Source organism: Cnephaeus nilssonii, assembly GCF_951640355.1.
Source record: "Cnephaeus nilssonii genome assembly, chromosome: 20".
NCBI classification, from domain to species: Eukaryota; Metazoa; Chordata; class Mammalia; order Chiroptera; family Vespertilionidae; genus Cnephaeus; species Cnephaeus nilssonii.
Window position 1 is genome coordinate 20,129,195 of NC_137091.1, and position 18,130 is coordinate 20,147,324.

At 42.3% G+C, this 18,130-nt stretch overlaps 1 protein-coding gene across 6 annotated transcripts in view; it reads left to right on the top strand.

Moving 5' to 3' along the window:
* The first annotated feature begins 596 nt into the window (after positions 1–596).
* The window catches only part of CNOT1 (CCR4-NOT transcription complex subunit 1), a 71,669-nt gene continuing 54,135 nt past the window's right edge, over positions 597–18,130 (top strand). For 3 of the 6 annotated variants that reach the window (XM_079800268.1, XM_079800267.1, XM_079800269.1), the window contains exons 1-2: positions 597–772; positions 14,660–14,934. In XM_079800268.1, coding sequence (XP_079656394.1) covers positions 14,833–14,934 — 102 coding nt within the window. In that variant the 5' untranslated portion in view covers positions 597–772; positions 14,660–14,832. The remainder of the gene's footprint in view (positions 773–14,659; positions 14,935–18,130) is intronic. The other 3 variants (XM_079800266.1, XM_079800271.1, XM_079800270.1) reach the window with 1 other exon arrangement.

Genomic DNA, 18,130 nt, shown 5'->3' on the forward strand with positions numbered 1-18,130 from the left:
CTTTTGCGACAGGAGTCAGGCGGGCGGGGGACTGGGGGCATCACTATGTATCCCGGGATGCAGAGCGTCACCCTTTTTAGTTACAGGTTGGCTTGCTTTTTGATGGCTGGTGTTCCACGCCAAGGGGACCCGAGGGGAGGGGAATGTTTAAGCTTGGGAAGCCCCGCAGTCTACTGGACTTGACACTTCGAAAGAGGTAGGAGAGCGAAGGAAGGAGGTTTCGCTCGAACTCAAAGTAGTTCCCGCGCTGAGTGGCGAGGGTTTACGGGCCCCCTCCCTTATTTATTGTTTCTCGGGGCAGGTGGGAAGTCGGAGAAGCCCCAAATCGAAGTTCTATGCGTCTTCCCATTGGCCCTCGGTCCGGCGCAGGCGCGAAGGCTCCGATTTGGTCCCTAGGGACTGGCGAGCGGCTATTGGCCCGAGCCCGCGAAGCCGGCGTCCGGATTGGTAGTTGCTAGCAGGAGCCTGGTTTCTTCCTTGACTTCGGCCAGGAATAGTGTGGGATTGGTTGAAATCCGCGGGCACCTGACGGTGATTGGGTGGGGGCCACGGGCGGGCTGCACTCATTGGCCGGTGCCGGGACCTTCCCTCCGCGAGCGGGCAGCAAATGATGAAATGAGAACGGGGAGGGGAAAGGCCGCGACGTGAGCGCGCGACCTCCGGCGCCATTTTGTAGAGAAACAAGCGGAGTTAACCGAAGAGGGGGGTCGAGGAGAGCCGGAGTCGGGGACCCAGGAGTTTCCTGTGTCCAGCGTCGCCGGAGCCGCTTGAGGTGAGCGGGGCTGGGGTCGAGGGCCGGGGCCGGCGGGCGGTGTCAGGTGCGGAGCGCGGGTGCCGGCGGGGGTTGGCGCCGGGGGGTGGTCCCGACGGGGCCATGGGGAGCGTTTCCCGGAGCCCCGCGGAGTGAGGGGCAGTCGGGATGGGGAAGTGGCGAGTCGGCCGCGGGCGGACTCTCTCCCCACGGCTCGCGGAGCTTTGGGGCCCCCTCGTAAGGCTCGCAGAGGCCGGGGCAGGGGCCCCACGAAGCGGAGGGCAGAGCGCGGGGTGAGCCCGGGTGGCCCCCGGCCCGGGGCCTGGAGACTCCGAGGGCGGCGGGGGTGCTCATTCCGGCGGCTGGGCCTGGCTGGCTTCGCGCGGACTGCACCCTCCTCTGACTCCACGAGCTTCTCCCAACTGCCCTTTCCTCTCCGGGCTCTCCCGGGGGAGTGCGGCGGGCAAGTGGCCCCCGAGGCCTAGCTCCTGGGGCGAGGGAGACGCGGTGGGGAGGAGTTGCAGGTTCTCGGTTCTTCTCCCCTCCGGCGCCCCCAGCACGTTGTCAAGCCCGGGTGTTTTTTCGGGTGCCCGCCGGTGGGAGGGGCGGGCGGGCGGGCGGGCGGCAGCGAGCACTTCCTTGTTACTTCTGGCCACAGGTTTTGTTCCACTCGCGGGCCCGGGCGCTCGCACTTGTCCCCGGGGTCCCCCACCCCCTGAGCCCAGTGTCTGTGCTGTAGTGGCGGGCCTGCGCACCCGTGGGAAGGGTCCCCCGAGTGAGCCGAGCCCTCGGAGGCCTCAGGGCTGGTGAGGGACCGAACTACAGGTCTTGGAGGGGGTTCCCGAAGGCCAAACACAACATTGAAATTGCAAACGGAAATAGTCTTTTTTTTTTTTTCTTCCCCAGGACCGCCCCCCTCTGAAGAGTTCACCCAAGCGGGTTCCCACTCATAATTACCCCCTCTAGGAGTAAGCTGTGCAGGTTAGAAAGAGAAAATGCTTGATCCTGGGGGTTTGAGACTGTGCTTAAAACAAACTCTGAGAAGTAAACTTTTGCCCTGAAGTCACTCCCATTAATCATCACATTTCTTAGGACGCTACTAAAAAAAGTCAGTTTTCTTCCCGAAGGTGGAGTAACTATACTTAATCTCCCTCCCTCCTTATTTCTCTATAAATCGATTGTCTTGGCGGGGATTTATTTTAACAGTCAAAAATTAGGTGAATGTAATTTGAGGTTTTTTTTGTTTGTTTTTTTGCGGGGCAAAAAATTCTGAACATTGCCTTTATGACAATCCATTTGATAGGAATAAGGATGAAAAAATGGTAGGACAAGTAAAAAATTAGGAAGTAGGTCAAACAGATTAAGAAGAAACTTGTTTTTGTTAGAGATATTTGGGTTTTAATATGTTAGTGATTTGTGGCCCAAGTTGACATTCCTTTCAAAGATTGTCGGCATGGTATTTTAGGTATTAATAAGGTAACAGGTTAAGTAATAATGTCTTAGGACACTGCAAATTGTTACCTTGTGTAAGGAGGAAATGGGCTGCTGGTACATACAGTTTTAGGCATCTAGTTGTGCTCTGACTAAATTGGAATTTGTTGGTAAAAATAGTTTGGAGAGTTTGTCACTTTTCAACAAGTGTGGGTCCCAAGACCCTGAGTGGAAACATAAGTTTAGAATCAAGGCACAAAACTTGACCATTAATAACTGCAAGTATATCCCTTTCTTGCCTAAAGTTTTGGCGGGGGGCGGGGGGGGCAGGGTTTAGCGGCAGGTGGAACAGAACTGAAATGCTCTTGGTTCTAACTCATTCAAATGGATCCCTGGCTTAGTTTCTAGTCTCTAAATTTCTACCGGGGTTTTAAACGTGTATCCTGTCAGGCTGTGTACTGTGACATCCTCATAACTTTGGGTTAAGTCATTAAAAAGCAAAACAAAACAAACCTGTGAGAACAGAAAAGGAAATGCTTGCTTAGTTCTTCAAAACATGCTTAAAGACCAATCTCAAATGATTCTTGTTGCTCTTTTCTGAGTATGTTTTTGGTGAGATGCTGGTCTAGTTATGAAAAGCTTTCTTTTTAACCAGCTTAAATTTATGAATTTGAGTCTTTATTCTACAAGGTAACAAACCTTTGTCACTCAGTGCCATGGAAGGGAGTTTGTCCACAATAATTCTAATTAAATGCTTAAATATTTCAAGGCATTAATTTTGTAAGAAGTTTATGATTCTTGAATTAACAAAAATTGTAGCCTGCCATTTTGAAATGCTATATTTTATGAATGATATATATTCTTTTATTAAAACAAAGCCCCAAAGCTAACTTTCTAGTCATTATATAAAAAATATTAGCCAAAGCATTTCTTAAATGGCCCTTTGATCAAACTGAACTTCCTGCTGTGCAGTTTCAAAATGGCATCCCACTGAGTCTTTTTTAAGACCTTATACTGTATATAGAAAAATCCTGCAGTTCCTTTTCTGTTTGCAGTTTTTAAGAACCATGTTTCAAAGCTAACATGGGCTCAAAACCTTTTGTGCCCTATATATACACAATAGTTTATTTCAATGTACTTTTCACTCATACACTTGTAAAAATGTAGCTGAAGCAAATAAAAGACATTGTTCATTGAAAAGCATTGTTTGAGAAGTCAGTAATTAGAGGTGCAGACTTTATCTGAAACCTTGTCTTGAGATTGAAGGAAATGCAGCTTTTGGGAGTATAGAGTGTAGATTTAAGAAATGCATTTCTGTCTTTAAGACTGGAAAGGTTAGCATAAACCTCCAGGATAACATGTCTTTTTTAAAATATATATATTTTATTGACTTCAGAGTGGAAGGGAGAGGGAGAGGGAGAGAGAGATAGAAGTATCAATGATGAGAGAGAATCATTGATTGGCTGCCTCCTGCACACCCCACACTGGGGATCAAGCCCACAGCCCAGGCATGTGCCTTTGACTGGAATCAAACCTTGGACCCTTCAGTCCACAAGCCGACACTCTATCCACGGAGCCAAACCGGCTAGGGCCAGGATAACATGCCTTGATTAATTTTGTTATAGTTAGAAGGCAATTCCTGAAATGAATGAGAGGGCTTTTTTGAGATGTTGGACTAATTATATGAACTATTAAGTGGAATAAAAGCATATTTTGAAACACACCGTGTTACTGTTATTAAGCTTCATGTTAAGAGAGCTCAACAGTTTCCATTTTAGATAATTTGCAAGTTTGTCACCTTGATTTATAGCTCCTAGTTTAGAAATGCAGTTACTTTTTAAATTTTATGTAGACCCATCATAAGAATAGTTACTCCTTTGTTTCAGACCCTTTGTCTTTGTTGCAGTAGCTTCCTAACTAATCTCTAGTATCTTTTCCCCATCATTTGTTTATTGGATTTCTTTATTATGTGAATGCATCCTAATTGTAAATGATTCCAAGAATACAGTTCTTTACTGCCAAATTGCCACCTAAATCATTGGTTTGAAAATAGCCAGCCTCTGCTCAAAAGTCCTTCAAGTACCTTGGCCAGGAGCTGTATAAGTGCTGATTCCTTCCTACCTGTTGATATTTTATGCTGTATCAAGACTTGTTACAGTGGTTTCCAAGTACATCTTTGCCTCTTAACTGGAATGTCAGTGTTTGTACATACCAAAACATCCATCATAGGAGTTCAAACTTAAGTGTGCTATCTAAATATTTTCTCTGATGTTCTTAAGCAAAATTGGTTCTTACATTCTTCTTGGCCAGTTCTACTTAGCTGTACTGTATATTGCCTTTTAAGTTCTCTGTCTCATTTTATGGGGGGTAAGGAGTTGTCCTTTCTCCCAAACACATATCCCATTGCCCTGAATGGTAATTGAATGATGCTTCATTTGTACACTCAGTGGCATTCTTGGAAAAGCGTACACCCTTAATTTTGTTCTTTGAGAGCACAGACTTTTTTTCTTGGAGCTACATATTTATAATTGTGTTGACATCTTTAAATGGTTACACTTTGAAAGCTAGTCATACAGAATTATGGTATCATTCTTCAGGCAACTGAGTCCAGGAAAGTGAGGTGGACTTCCTTAGTTTAAGGTTAGATCAGATTTTCTTCTCTAGCTCTAGTGTTCATTCTGTCTCCCACACTGCTTGAATTCAATACGAGGAAAAGAAAGATCTATGAATTGGATTATTCACCAAAAAGTGAGAATAAGCAATGTGGTCAACCACTTTTTTTTTTTTTTGAAAGACAAAGTTCATCATGCAATTAAAATCTCTGGAGGTCAATTTTGTAGTTCAGGATTCACTTTAATTTAGTGGATTGAATTTTTTTAAAAATATATTTTATTGATTTTTCACAGAGAGGAAGAGAGAGAGACAGAGAGTTAGAAACATCGATGATAGAGAAACATCGATCAGCTGCCTCTTGCACACCCCCCACTGGGGATGTGCCCGCAACCAAGGTACATGCCCTTGACCGGAATCGAACCCGGGACCCTTCAGTCCGCAGGCCGACGCTCTATCCACTGAGCCAAACCGGTCTCTGCTAGTGGATTGAATTTTTAAGAACATCATGACTGCTCTGCCAGCGTGGCTCAGTGGTTGAGTGTTGACCTATGAATCAGGAGGTCACAATTCGATTCCTAGTCAGGGCACATGCCTGGTTCTCCCTCTCCCTTCCTCTCTGAAATCAATAAAAATATATTTTAAAAAAAGAACATCATGACTATCTTCATGAATAGTTCTACAGAATTAATGTTTACACACTGGCAATTTCTTGAATTACCTAGGGAGATTTTTTTCTTTACTCCTAATCTGGGGTTCCCCCCCTTGTATTATCCTATATAATAAAAGCCTAATATGCAAATTGTCCCCTTGGGCAGTCATTCACCCTGGAGTTCGACCACTCGCTATGATGTGCGCTGACCACCATGGGGTGGCGTGGAACATGGTGGGCGTCAGCAACACGCTATAATCTCTTGCCGGCTACCTGGGGGCAGGGGTGATGGGGATGGAAATGCGGTGACAATGCAGGGTGTCCACCGAGCTTGCTCTCACTCCCCCTGCTACCCTCCCCCAGGATGCCAGGGCTCATGCGCCAGGGAAGCCCCTTGCGCTCAGGTGCCAGGCACCCGTGAGGAGCTGCCCTGCACCCACACGGCCTCTCCCCCTGCTCGGTCTCTTCTGGTTGAACCAGGCCGGTTGAGCCAGGCTCAGCTGCAGGGGCCGGTTGAGCTCCCCATGGGTTTGCGCAGGAGCCGGTCTGCAAAGTGGGCTGGGAGAGGGTGCGCTGCCTGCCTGGCTTTGTGCGGTGCTGCTGGGAGGCCCAGAGTCCCATGCTGCGCCCCGGCCTGCGGCATCCAGCCATGCTCACCGTATCACTGCATGGGGACCCAGGCACCGTGACTAAGGCAGAGGGGGGGGGGGTATGGGGGGGGCCGGGGGCCCAGGTGCTGCCCATGGCCCGGAGGTCAGCAGGGACCTGCCTTTCCACGTCAGACGCTTGTGCTTCAATCGCTGGCCAGGCCTAGGGACCACACCTGTGCATGAATTTTGTGCACCAGGCCTCTAGTTAAAATGTAATTAATGTACAGCACTGTATAAGTTTTAGATGTACAGCATAATGACTTGACAGACATCTTGCGAAACACTCCCAATGTTTTTGTTGGATAAAATTTTCTTAGTTGTGATAAAAGAAAATGCAGGGTTTTTTCCTGGCAATATTTTGGAGGACAAGATACAAGATTTGAGTTTTTCATTCCTGCAGTGTGACAATATAAAACTCTACCCTGACAAAAAGATGGTCTTTTCTTTTAAAAAAATTTTTTTCCATTACCATTTATCCCCTCTGTTCACTCTTTTAACTCCACCCTCACCCCCCCCAAAAAAAAAAAAAAAAGATGCCCTTTTCTGTTTGAATTATTGTGAGTGGTCATTACTTAACTTCAGTGTAATAAGACTTGTAGCACTTCTGTTGCGAGATGTGCACTGGATGGAGGGACTTGTTTTAAAATGTTCTTCACTATAAATTGAATTTTGACATAATTTAAGTTTTCTTTTGGCATAGGCATTTAAAAATATATTTTTATTAATTTTAGAGAGGAAGGGAGAGGGGGAGAGAGAAATATAAATGATGAGAATTGATCGGCTGCCACCACGGATCAAGCCTGTGCCCCTGGCTGGAATCGAACCTGGGACCCCTCAGTTGCAGGCCAAGCTCTATCCACTGAGCCAAACCAGCTAGGGCTGCCGTAGTTATTTTTAAAGTAGCTTAAGTATACTCCCCATTATTATCTTTTAGTCTTAAGTATATTATATATTGCACAGCTTTATAATTTTGCAAATACTACTGGGACCTTGCTTCTGAATATTCAGATTTCAGATCAAGAACTTGGTAACTTTCTGATTTTGGAGTAAGCATGCTTTCTGGCTCTCTTCATTTTTTTCCCTTCTTAAAAATAAGGGATTTATTTTATTTTATTTTTTTATATATTTTTTAATTGATTTTTTACAGAGAGGGATAGAGAGTTAGAAACATCGATGAGAGAGAAACATCGATCAGCTGCCTCCTGCACACCCCCTACTGGGGATGTGCCCGCAACCAAGGTACATGCCCCTGACCGGAATCGAACCCGGGACCCTTGAGTCCACAGGCCGATGCTCTATCCACTGAGCCAAACCGGCTTCGGCAATAAGGGATTTATTTGCTAACACTAATAATATGTGTACTATGCTGATGTATGGGTTGGATTAATTCTTGTAAAATTTAGAAGATATCCACACAGGCTATTAAATGTTCTTTAAAAGTTAGTATTGCCCATCCAGAGTGGCTCAGTCATTGAGCGTGGACCCATGAATCAAGAATTTGATTCTGGTCAGGGTACATGACCCGGTTGCAGGGTGAATCCCCCAGTAGGGGAGGTGCAGGAGGCAGCTGATCAATGCTTCTCTCTCATCGGTGTTTCTTTTTTTTATTTTTTTATTTTATTAATTTTTTACAGAGAGGAAGGGAGAAGGATAGAGTTAGAAACAATTGATGAGAGAGAAACCTCAATCAGCTGCCTCCTGCACATCCCCCACTGAGGATGTGCCCGCAACCAAGGTACATGCCCTTGACCGGAATCGAACCCGGGACCCTTCAGTCCGCAGGCCGACGCTCTATCCACTGAGCCAAACCGGTTTCGGCTCTCATCGGTGTTTCTGCCTCTCTATCCCTCTCCCTCTCTCTCTCTAATATCAATAAAAACATTAAACATTTTAAAAGTTAGTATAAAGTTCATTGCATTAAGTAAAATTGCTTGTTTAAAGTGACATCCTATATAATAAAAGTGTAATAGGCAAATCGACCAAATGGCCGAACAGTGGAATGACCATCCGGGACCACACTGTGGTACCCACTGGCGCCAGGCCAGCCAAGGTGGGTGCAATGCGATTGGTCGGGGGCCTGGCCATCACCCAGGGCTCCACGATTGCTCCAAAGAGGGGGAGGCTCAGGTCACCGACTGAGGCCGGGGGAAGGAAGGCCTACTCTTGCACGAATTTCATGCATTGGGTCTCTAGTAGTGACATAATGGATCAACTCTTGATCCATTTTTTATTTTTGGCAAAGCTTTCATTTCAGACTGATTGACTACTTGTTGGCCATTTTACCCTTGAGTATTTTCTTACCCCTGGCCACCTGGATTAAAAAAAAACACACGTTTTTACACTAGGCTTTTCTAAGTCCAGGAATACGTAAGTGTGGGATGCCCATGATTTGGATTATTCACACTTACGCTTTTATTCTGTAGTTGGATAATGGAGAGGCAAGTGTACTACCATATTTTCTGGCGTATAAGACGACTGGGCGTATAAGATTTTCCTGGGTTAAAAAGTCGTCTTATACGCCGGAAAATACGGTACCTGACACTCTATTCATGAGAGAGACTTGGGCGAAAAGCCTATTTACTATTACTGTATTTTCCGGCGCATAAGACGACTTTTTAACCCAGGAAAATCTTATTCGTCCAGTCGTCTTATACGCCGGAAAATACGGTATGTATATATCTACTATTAAGGCATAGATTAAAAAAACACACATTTTTATTGATTTTGAGCCAGAGAGAGAGAGAGATCAATGTGAGAGTGAAACATCAAAACATCAATCAACTGCCTGTTGCATGCCCCCCACCAGAGATCAAGCTCAAAACATGGGTATGTGCCCTGACCAGGCATCTAATTAGCAACCCTTCAGTGCATGGGATGGTGCTCAACTAATTGAGCCAGACAGGCCAGGACAGTGTCATAGATTTTTAAAGGATTTTTCTCTTCCCTTTACATACTGACATATACCAAAGATTACAGAAGTTGAGGTTGTCTGTCTGAAGGCAAAGTGTAAAAATTACTTGTATTTCAATTTGAATTTTTATTCATTCCCAATCAGTAAGTTCTCAAGGATTTTGGCAAACATGAAACATTGATGTGATAACTTTAACATACTAACCTAGTTTTGGAATATTGTATATAGCTTATAGAGTTCTTTCTTCTATGTTTGGGTTTAAGTGACTAATTTTTATTGATTGATTGATTAAGGCATTACAAATGTAATTCTTTTTTTAATATATATTTATTGATTTCAGAGAGGAAGAAAGAGGGAGAGAGAGATAGAAACATCAATGATGAGAGAGAATCATTGATCGGCTGCCTCCTGCACGCCCCCTACTGGGGATTGAGCCCGCAACCCGAGCATGTGCCCTTGACCAGAATCGAACCTGAGACCTTTCAGTCCGCAGGCCGACGCTCTATCCACTGAGCTAAACCGGTTTCGGCTGCCTGAAACATTCTTTTTTTAAATATATTTTTATTGATTTCAGAGAGGAAGGGAGAATGAGACAGAAACATGAATGATGAGAGAGATCGAGCCTGCAATCCAGGCATGTGCCTACCGGGGATCGAGCCTGCAATCCCGGCATGTGCCTTTGACTGGAATTGAACCTGGGACCTTTCAGTCTGCAGGTCGACGCTCTGTCCACTGACGACGCTCTGTCCACTGAACCAAACCAGCTAGGGCCTGGAACATTCTTTTCTCAGATGTGTGTATGGCTATACCCTCAGTTCCTTCAAATCTGCTCAAATACTATACTTTCCAATAAGACTCACTCTGACTACCCTACTTAAATTGCAGCACCACCATCTTCCCACCCCCACACACATTTGGTTCACCTTTACCTTATAGTTTTTCTTTTTTCATATTAGCATCTCCTAAAATGCTTCATAATTTTTTATGATTACTATTTTTCCCTTACAGTGGGAATGCAGGGATTGTACCTCATATTTGACACATAGCCAGCACTCAACAAATATTTGATTGAATTAATAGTAATGCTTAAACTTGCTCTGGGAAGTGGTAGCCACTTCACATAAGCCATATATATACTCTTACCGTTTGGTGGCTTTAAGTTGTGCTTGGCTTTGTATTAAGTTTGTGGAAAACCAAATTTGGAATCCACGCTATAGAAAGTAGATGCAAAAGCCATTTTTTTCAAAAGGTACTGTTGGTGTTTGGGCAAGGTAGTTCTTCGTTGGTGCTGCTGTCCTTGTAAGATGTTTATTGTTATTGTATCTCTAATTCTCAGATGCCAGTATCAGTCTTTTGTAACTTAATCTTGGAATGACTTTCTGTTATCTTCTTTCAAAGCCATACATATTAAGGGTCCAGCCCACACTTAAGGGAAGGGAATTATTATATAAGGGTGTAAATATTAGGCAGAGATATTTGAATTTATTTATTTTGTTTATTAAAAATATATTTTTAATGATTTCAAAGAGGAAGGGAGAGGGAGAGAGAGATATAGAAACATCAGTGATAAGAGAGAACCATTGATTGGCTGCCTCCTGCACACCCCTGCTGGGGACTGAGTCTGCAACCTGGGCATGTGCCTTTGACCAGAATCAAACCTGGGATCCTTCAGTCTGCAGGCCAAGCTCTATCTACTGAGCCAAACCGGCTAGGGCAGGTCAGTGGTTCTTAAACATTAAAATGCACTAAGTCCGTTCGGTGTGGCTCATTGGTTGAGCGTCGACCTAAGAACCAGGAGGTCGTGGTTTGATTCCTGGTCAGGGCACATGCCCGGGTTGCTGCCTCAATCCCAAGAGTGTGTGTTGGGGGAGCCGTGCAGGAGGCAACTGATTGATGATTCTCTCTCATCATTAATGTTTCTAACTCCCTCTCCTTTCCTCTCTGAAATCAATAAAAACATATTTAAAAAATATATGTAAAATGCACTAAGAATCACCCACAGAGTGTGTTCAAAATACCATGTCCTGTACTTTCCCCAGGGATTTTGATTCTTTTGATATAGGGTGGTGCTTAGAAATCAGCGTTTTAAAAATTATTATTTTTAATCCTCACCCAAGGATATTTTTCCATTGATTTTTGTATTTCTTTGTTTTTTTTTGTGTTTTTTAAAAAATATATTTTATTGATTTTTTACAGAGAGGAAGGGAGAGGGATAGAGAGCTAGAAACATCGATGAGAGAGAATCATCAACCAGCTGCCTCCTGCACACCCCCTACCAGGGATGTGCCCGCAGCCAATGTACATGCCCTTGACCGGAATCGAACCTGGAACCTTTCAGTCCGAAGACCGATGCTCTATCCATTGAGCCAAACCGGTTTCGGCTATTTATTTGGTTTTAAGAAGAAGAATGGGAGGTAGTCCTCACATGTGGCCCATTCTGTTCTTTTTTATTTATTTCAGAGAGGAAGGGAGAGGGAGAAGGAGATAGAAATATCAATGATGAGAGAATCATTGATTGGCTGCCTCCCACTGGGGATTGAGCCCACAACCCGGGCATGTGCCCTGACGGAATCAAACTGTGACCTCCAGGTTCCTAGGTCAAGGTTCAACCACTGACACACGGCAGCTGGGCCCATTGATTTTTAGAGTGATTTTTAGAGGGAAAGACAGAAATACCCATGTGAGAGAAACTCATCGATTGGTTGCCTCCTGCACGTGCCCCGGCTGGGGAAGAGCCTGCAATGGAGGTATGAACTCTTGACTGGAATCGAACCTGGGACCCTTAGTCTGAAAGCTGACATTCTATCCACTGACCCAAACCGGATAGGGTGAGGAATCAGCACTTAAAATAGGTCTTTTCTCCTCTCCATTCTTTTTTAAAAATTTTTTTACAAACCCTTGTGTCAAGGGCTGACTTGCAATAGATTGCAGCTAGGCAGCCTGCTCTGCTATCTATGAAACCCCAACCCAGAAGCATGTCTTCTATGAGTTTTTTTTAAAAATTATCCTTTTATTTATTTTTTACATATTTTTATTTTTTAAAATATATTTTTATTGATTTCAGAGAGAAAAGGAGAGGGGGAAAGAGAAACATCAATGACCAGAGAATCATTGATCAGCTGCCTCTTGCACGCCCCACTACTGGGGATTGAGCCCGCAACCTGGCATGTGCCCTTGACCAGAATCAAATCTGGTTCATAGGTTGATGTTCAACCACTGAGCCACGCCGGCTGCCCTCTTCCCCATTCTTTTACACAGTTGTCTTAGTTGCATAGCATTATAATAAATTCTGTATTCTGTTAGGCACTTGAGGTGAGTGTTTACACGTGTGTGTGTGTGTGTGTGTGTGTGTGTGTGTGTGTGTTTTATAGCATTTAATGTACGTACAGTAGGTCCTCGGGTTATGTCGGAGATCGTTCCTGCGGCTTAATGGGATTTTGCCGTAAGTTGGAACCCACCTACCTAAGCACCTCTGTCACTCACATGGAGCACATACACAGCAGTAACAAAGTGAAACAGTAAAAAAAATTTAAAAGAAAGGTAACAATTCCTGACCTTTATTTGTGGTAAATAAATAATAAAAAACATAAAACACATATGTACATACGTTGAAATGATGGAACTTTTTTTATTTTTATAAATAAATGGGAGATGGCGATGTAACCACGAAACGACGTACGTCAAGTCTGATGTAACCAAGCACTGTCTGTATATAGTTAGGTTGGAATGTATGAACTGATAAGAGGGCTAACTTTAGCAGATGATGTTTATATGGTACACTGGAGTAAACTGGTAGAGGATGATTTGGGACATTTTATATAATCCTGATAAAATGAAGGATGATAATAGTAAAATTTTCCAATTAAAGTATTTTCAGCCCTAGCCAGTTTGGCTCAGTGGATAGAGTGTCGGCCTGTGGATCTAATGGTCCTGAGTTCAATTCTGGTCAAGGGCACATAACCTTAGTTACAGGCTTCTCCCCGGCCTACTCTAGTCGGGGCACCTGCAGGAGGCAACCAATTGATGTATTTCTCTCACATGGATATTTTTCTCTCACATGGATATTTTTCCCTCTCTCTCCCACTCTCTGAAAATCAATTTTTTCCCCCAAAGTTTAATGAACTTGAGCTATGTTCTGTAATTAGGTTTATGTTGGTTTTATGCTTTAAAGGGCTACATACTTTTTAAAAAAAATATGCTCACCTGAGGAGTGAGGAAATTTTTTCTGTTGATTTTTAGAGTGGAAGCAGGGGTGGGGGGTGGGCAGAGAGAGAGAGACAGAGAGACAGAGACACATCAATTGGTTGCCTCCTGCTTGGGCACCAACCAGGCTAGGGATGGAACCTGGAACTGAGGTACATGCCCGGGAATCAAACCCAAGCCCCTTAGGTCCAACGGACAATTCTGTAACCACTGAGCCAAAAAACTGGCCAGGGCTACATTACTTTTTTTAAATTTTTAAATTTTTATTTTTAAAAATATATTTTATTGATTTTTTTATAGAAAGGAAGGGAGAGGGATAGAGAGTTAGAAACATCGATCAGCTGCCTCCTGCACACCTCCCACTGGGGATGCGCCCGCAACCAAGGTACATGCCCTTGACCGGAATCGAACCTGGGACCCTTCAGTCCGCAGGCCGACGCTCTATCCACTGAGCCAAAGCGGTCAGGGCTACATTCATTTTTAAAGAATTGATTTGAGAGGCACAAGGGCATACACACACACACACACATCAACTTCTTTACAACTTATTGATTCATTCATTGGTTGATTTGTTTTTTTGTTGTTGTTAATCCTCAGTGGAGGATATTTTTTCTGCTGTTTGTTTTTTTTTAGAGGGCGGATGATAAAGGAAAGTGGGAGACAGACACACATGCACATGCACACGCACGTGAGAGGGCTCAGACACAATGACCAGGGTGGGGATTGAACCTGCAACCCAGGTATGTGCCCTTGACCAGGAATCAGATCCGAGACATCTCTTGTTGATAGCCATTCTTACAGGTGTGAGTTGATATCTCATCCTGGTTTAGATTTGCACTTCTCTGATGATTAGTGATGTTTAGTACCTTTCATGTACCTGTTTGCCATTTGGATGACTTTTTTGGAAAAATGTTTAGTTCCTTCACCCATATTTAATCTGAGTTTGCTTTTTTAATTGCATTGTGTGAGTTCTTTATAAATTTTGGATTAACCCCTTACCTGAAACATGGTTTGCAAATATTCTCTTCAATTCCATAGGCTGACTTTGCATTGTCATTGTTTCTTTCATTGTGTAGAACCTTCTACATTTGATCTAGTCCCACTTGTTGATTTTTTTTTCTTTTGTTGTGCTTTTGGTGTCATATCCAAAAAATTATGTCCAGGAGTAGTTTCTTCCCTATGTTTTCTTGTAGCAGTTTTTTTTTTTTTTGTGGGTGGGGAGGGGTCAAGGTGTATTTTCTTTTTATACTGGCCCCATCTAATTTTAAAACTTGGATTTTAAAATCAGTAGTGGTTGAGGCATCTTAATTCACTTTTTTCTTTCTTAGTGTTACAGGTACTAAGGTGGAGGAGAGGTGAAGGTTATTTAACCATTCCCTCCTCCCACCCCTCCCCCAATAAAAATATAACTAAATATAATTAAAAATTTGAATTTTTTTTTTTTAAAACAGGTGCCATGTTTCAGAACAGAGTAAGACCCCTGGTAAAGAAGAACTGACGACACTGCACAACACCAGATATAGGCTAATTACAAAGAAAGCATTAACCTGCCTCTGAGGTGACTAAAGGGGAATAATGGTGATTTTGCGCCGGGCTCGGCCGCCTGCTTCCGCCCCAACCAGCAATGAATCTTGACTCGCTCTCGCTGGCCTTGTCTCAAATCAGCTACCTGGTGGACAATTTAACCAAGAAAAACTACCGAGCCAGCCAGCAGGAAATACAGCATGTAAGTAAACAGGAGTACCATTAAAGGAATGATTATACAGTAGAAAGTTGGGAATTTATGTGGGTATGTTGCATGAAAAATATGTGACTTTTGCCCCTTATTTCATGTGACTTCAGCTTAATACATAATCTTATTCCATTTTTTTACGGAATTCACAGATTTATTTCTGGTAAAAATTATTACATGTCATCTAATTTGTTTTGGTCTATTCCCATTTATTTTCTTTTATATTTAAAAACGAGGTATACCTCACAAACTATAAAACTCAACCTTTTTAAAATATAAAATTTAGTATTTTCTAGTAGATTCACATAGTTGTTCAACCATCACATCTAACTCTAGAATGTTTTCATCATCCTAAAAGGAAACACCTCAATCCATTAGCAGTTGGCTCTACTTTTCCCCTTCACTCCAGCCCCTGACAGTCACCTATCTACTTTCTACTTCTGTGGATTTGGACATTTTATATAAATGGAATCATTCCATATGTGGACTTCTGTGTCTCTTTCACTTTGCTTGCTTTCAAGGGTCATCATCTTGGAGCCTGAGTCAGTCAGTACCTCGTTCCTTTTAGTCCATTTTGTGGGTATGCCACGTTCTCTTTATCTATTAGTTTTTGTTTTAGTATTCATTTCTTCTCTTGTGGATTGAGGTATATCAATTATTTGGGAATTATCTTTTCTGTAAGATTTTTGCCTTATGTTTCCTAAGTACTGCAAGTTTGCATTCATTTTCTTGCCATCTTGTCTTTGAAACCAGTGTTACACCTTTTTGAGGACTTTCCCCTTAAAAAACAGAACAGTTCTATAATTACTTTGAGAGTATGTAATACTATATGTCTGAACTCTTTCTGTTTATTTGAAATGTTGTTCTTTACCTGTCTTATTTGTTTTTCTTTGTTTTAGTTTCTTCAAATAGGTTCCATGATGAGTGTTTGCTCATCTTTAAACCAGCTCAATTATAATAATAAAAGTGTAATATGCTAATTAGACCGGACAGCCGAACATCCTTCCGGACAACCTTCCGGACGAAGCTGGGGCTGCGAGGGCCTTTAGTTTATACACACACACACACACACACACACACACACACACACACACACACAGTTTTGAGGATGCTTAAATGTGGGGAAGTGTATTGGGTTAGTCTGCCATTTCTGTTTTCATATTTGGTAATAGGTGCCTCCTCCTAATCTTTTTCTTCAGCATTATCCTTTGGCTAGCTGGTTTGCTTATAGACTTTAAAAAGAGGCAGCTTAAACCTGGTTGTTCCCTCAGCTCTGTCTCCTGTGCCATTCTGCAATTTCTGTATATTGATCTGTGTCTCTAAATGGACAATCTGTTTTTCAAGGTTCATTTGTGCCCCAGATTCATCTCTTGAACAAAGCATAATTATGTCTCTAAACATTTTTATTTCTGGATTTATTAGCCCCAAGTGGAAGTCTGCATTTGGTCTGTCATTTGAGGTGGTAAAAATGAGCTATCTGTCATACCTCATCTGGACCTCTTCTTAAAATAGAATGCTTTGTTGAAAATGGAATTTTTAAAAAAATTTGAGAGATTAAAATAGAGAGAAGTACTCTTAGTACCATCTTTTATTTACAAGTTGGGCATTTTGTCCTTAAATTAATGCTTTATGTGTTAGAAGTAATCCTTTATATTTGCTGCCAAAATTTGTTTTCATGTTCTTTTCAATATATTATACTGTTTTGAATAGATGCACTGTTTTTTGTAAAATAGCCCAAAGTATTCATCCATGTAATACAATGAAAACCTGGAATGAATATTTTTAAGAGTTCTAATATATTTAACAAGCTTAAGAAATATGAAAATGTTTCATTATTTGTGTGGAGCACATATATATTTAAACATAGTCTATTCCAATTTCTATAATCATTGTAATGTATGTAGGAAGTTAATGTCTTCAATTTAAACTTTAACAATCTAGTACTGTATAATTATATAGATTCTTGGGACATTTTTGGCACCTTTGACATCATTTGTTAGGCTAGATTTTGTATTTTTCTTGAGCTTATGTGAAAATGCCCATATGTGTTTTTTAATCTGTCTTTAGGAGCTGAGGTTAAAGGCATGATTTCTCAGATAATTGCTGCTTTATCAATATACTACCTAAATAAGGATTTAAAAAATATTAAGAGGCCCTTACCAGTTTGGCTCAGTGGATAGAGTGTTGGCCTGCGGACTGAAGGGTCCCAGGTTCGATTCTGTTCAGGGGCGTGTACCTTGGTTGCAGGCACATCCCCAGTAGGGGGGTGTGCAGGAGGCAGCTGATGGATGTTTCTCTCTCATTGTTGTTTCTGACTCTCCCTCTTCCTTCCTCTCTGTAAAACATCAATAAAATATATTAAAAAAAATATTAAGAGAGCTAGGAATAATTAGAAATTTCTTTATAATGAGCTAAAATATGTGGGTTAAAATTTTAATATTTCATACAAACACCCTTCACATAATTGTCTTTAATCTTCCCTCGTGTGTGTTCTCTAGGCCAAATAGTGCCCCAGTTTCCCAACCATTCCATATGATTTTTCTGACTAGATGCACTATTTGTTATTGTTATCCCTCTTATAATATGTGATTCCTAGGTGAGAATGTGTTACTCTTATCACAAATCAGATCACTACAGAAGTACTGTAGAATGCTTTTGATATAGTTACTTTATTTTTTTATTTTTTAAATATATTTTATTGATTTTTACAGAGAGGAAGGGAGAGGATAGAGAATTAGAAACATTGATGAAAGAGAAACATCGATCAGCTGCCTCCTGCACACTCCCCACTGGGGATGTGCCCGCAACCAAGGTACATGCCTTGACTGGAATCGAACCTGGGACCCTTGAGCCCGCAGGCCGATGCTCTATCCACTGAGCCAAACCGGTCAGGGCAGTTAGTTACTTTATTTTTAATAGGGCTTAAAGATTTACTAATAGACTGTAAGGTAGTTACTTACCTAAAACTTTGAATTATTTCATTGCTTTCCCCTGCCCAATGGGTGGAATGGTGTCATTTTAAGCAAAAAATGTCTAGGGCTTAATCATATGAGATCAGTAAAATCTTATTTTAACATATTTGCAATTCAAGATCATGTTTTTATAATACCACTTTGGTTTTAGAAGAAAAAAACAGTTGCTCATAGTGAAGGGACCGTCTGCATGATATCACAGAAGGAATATTGCATTC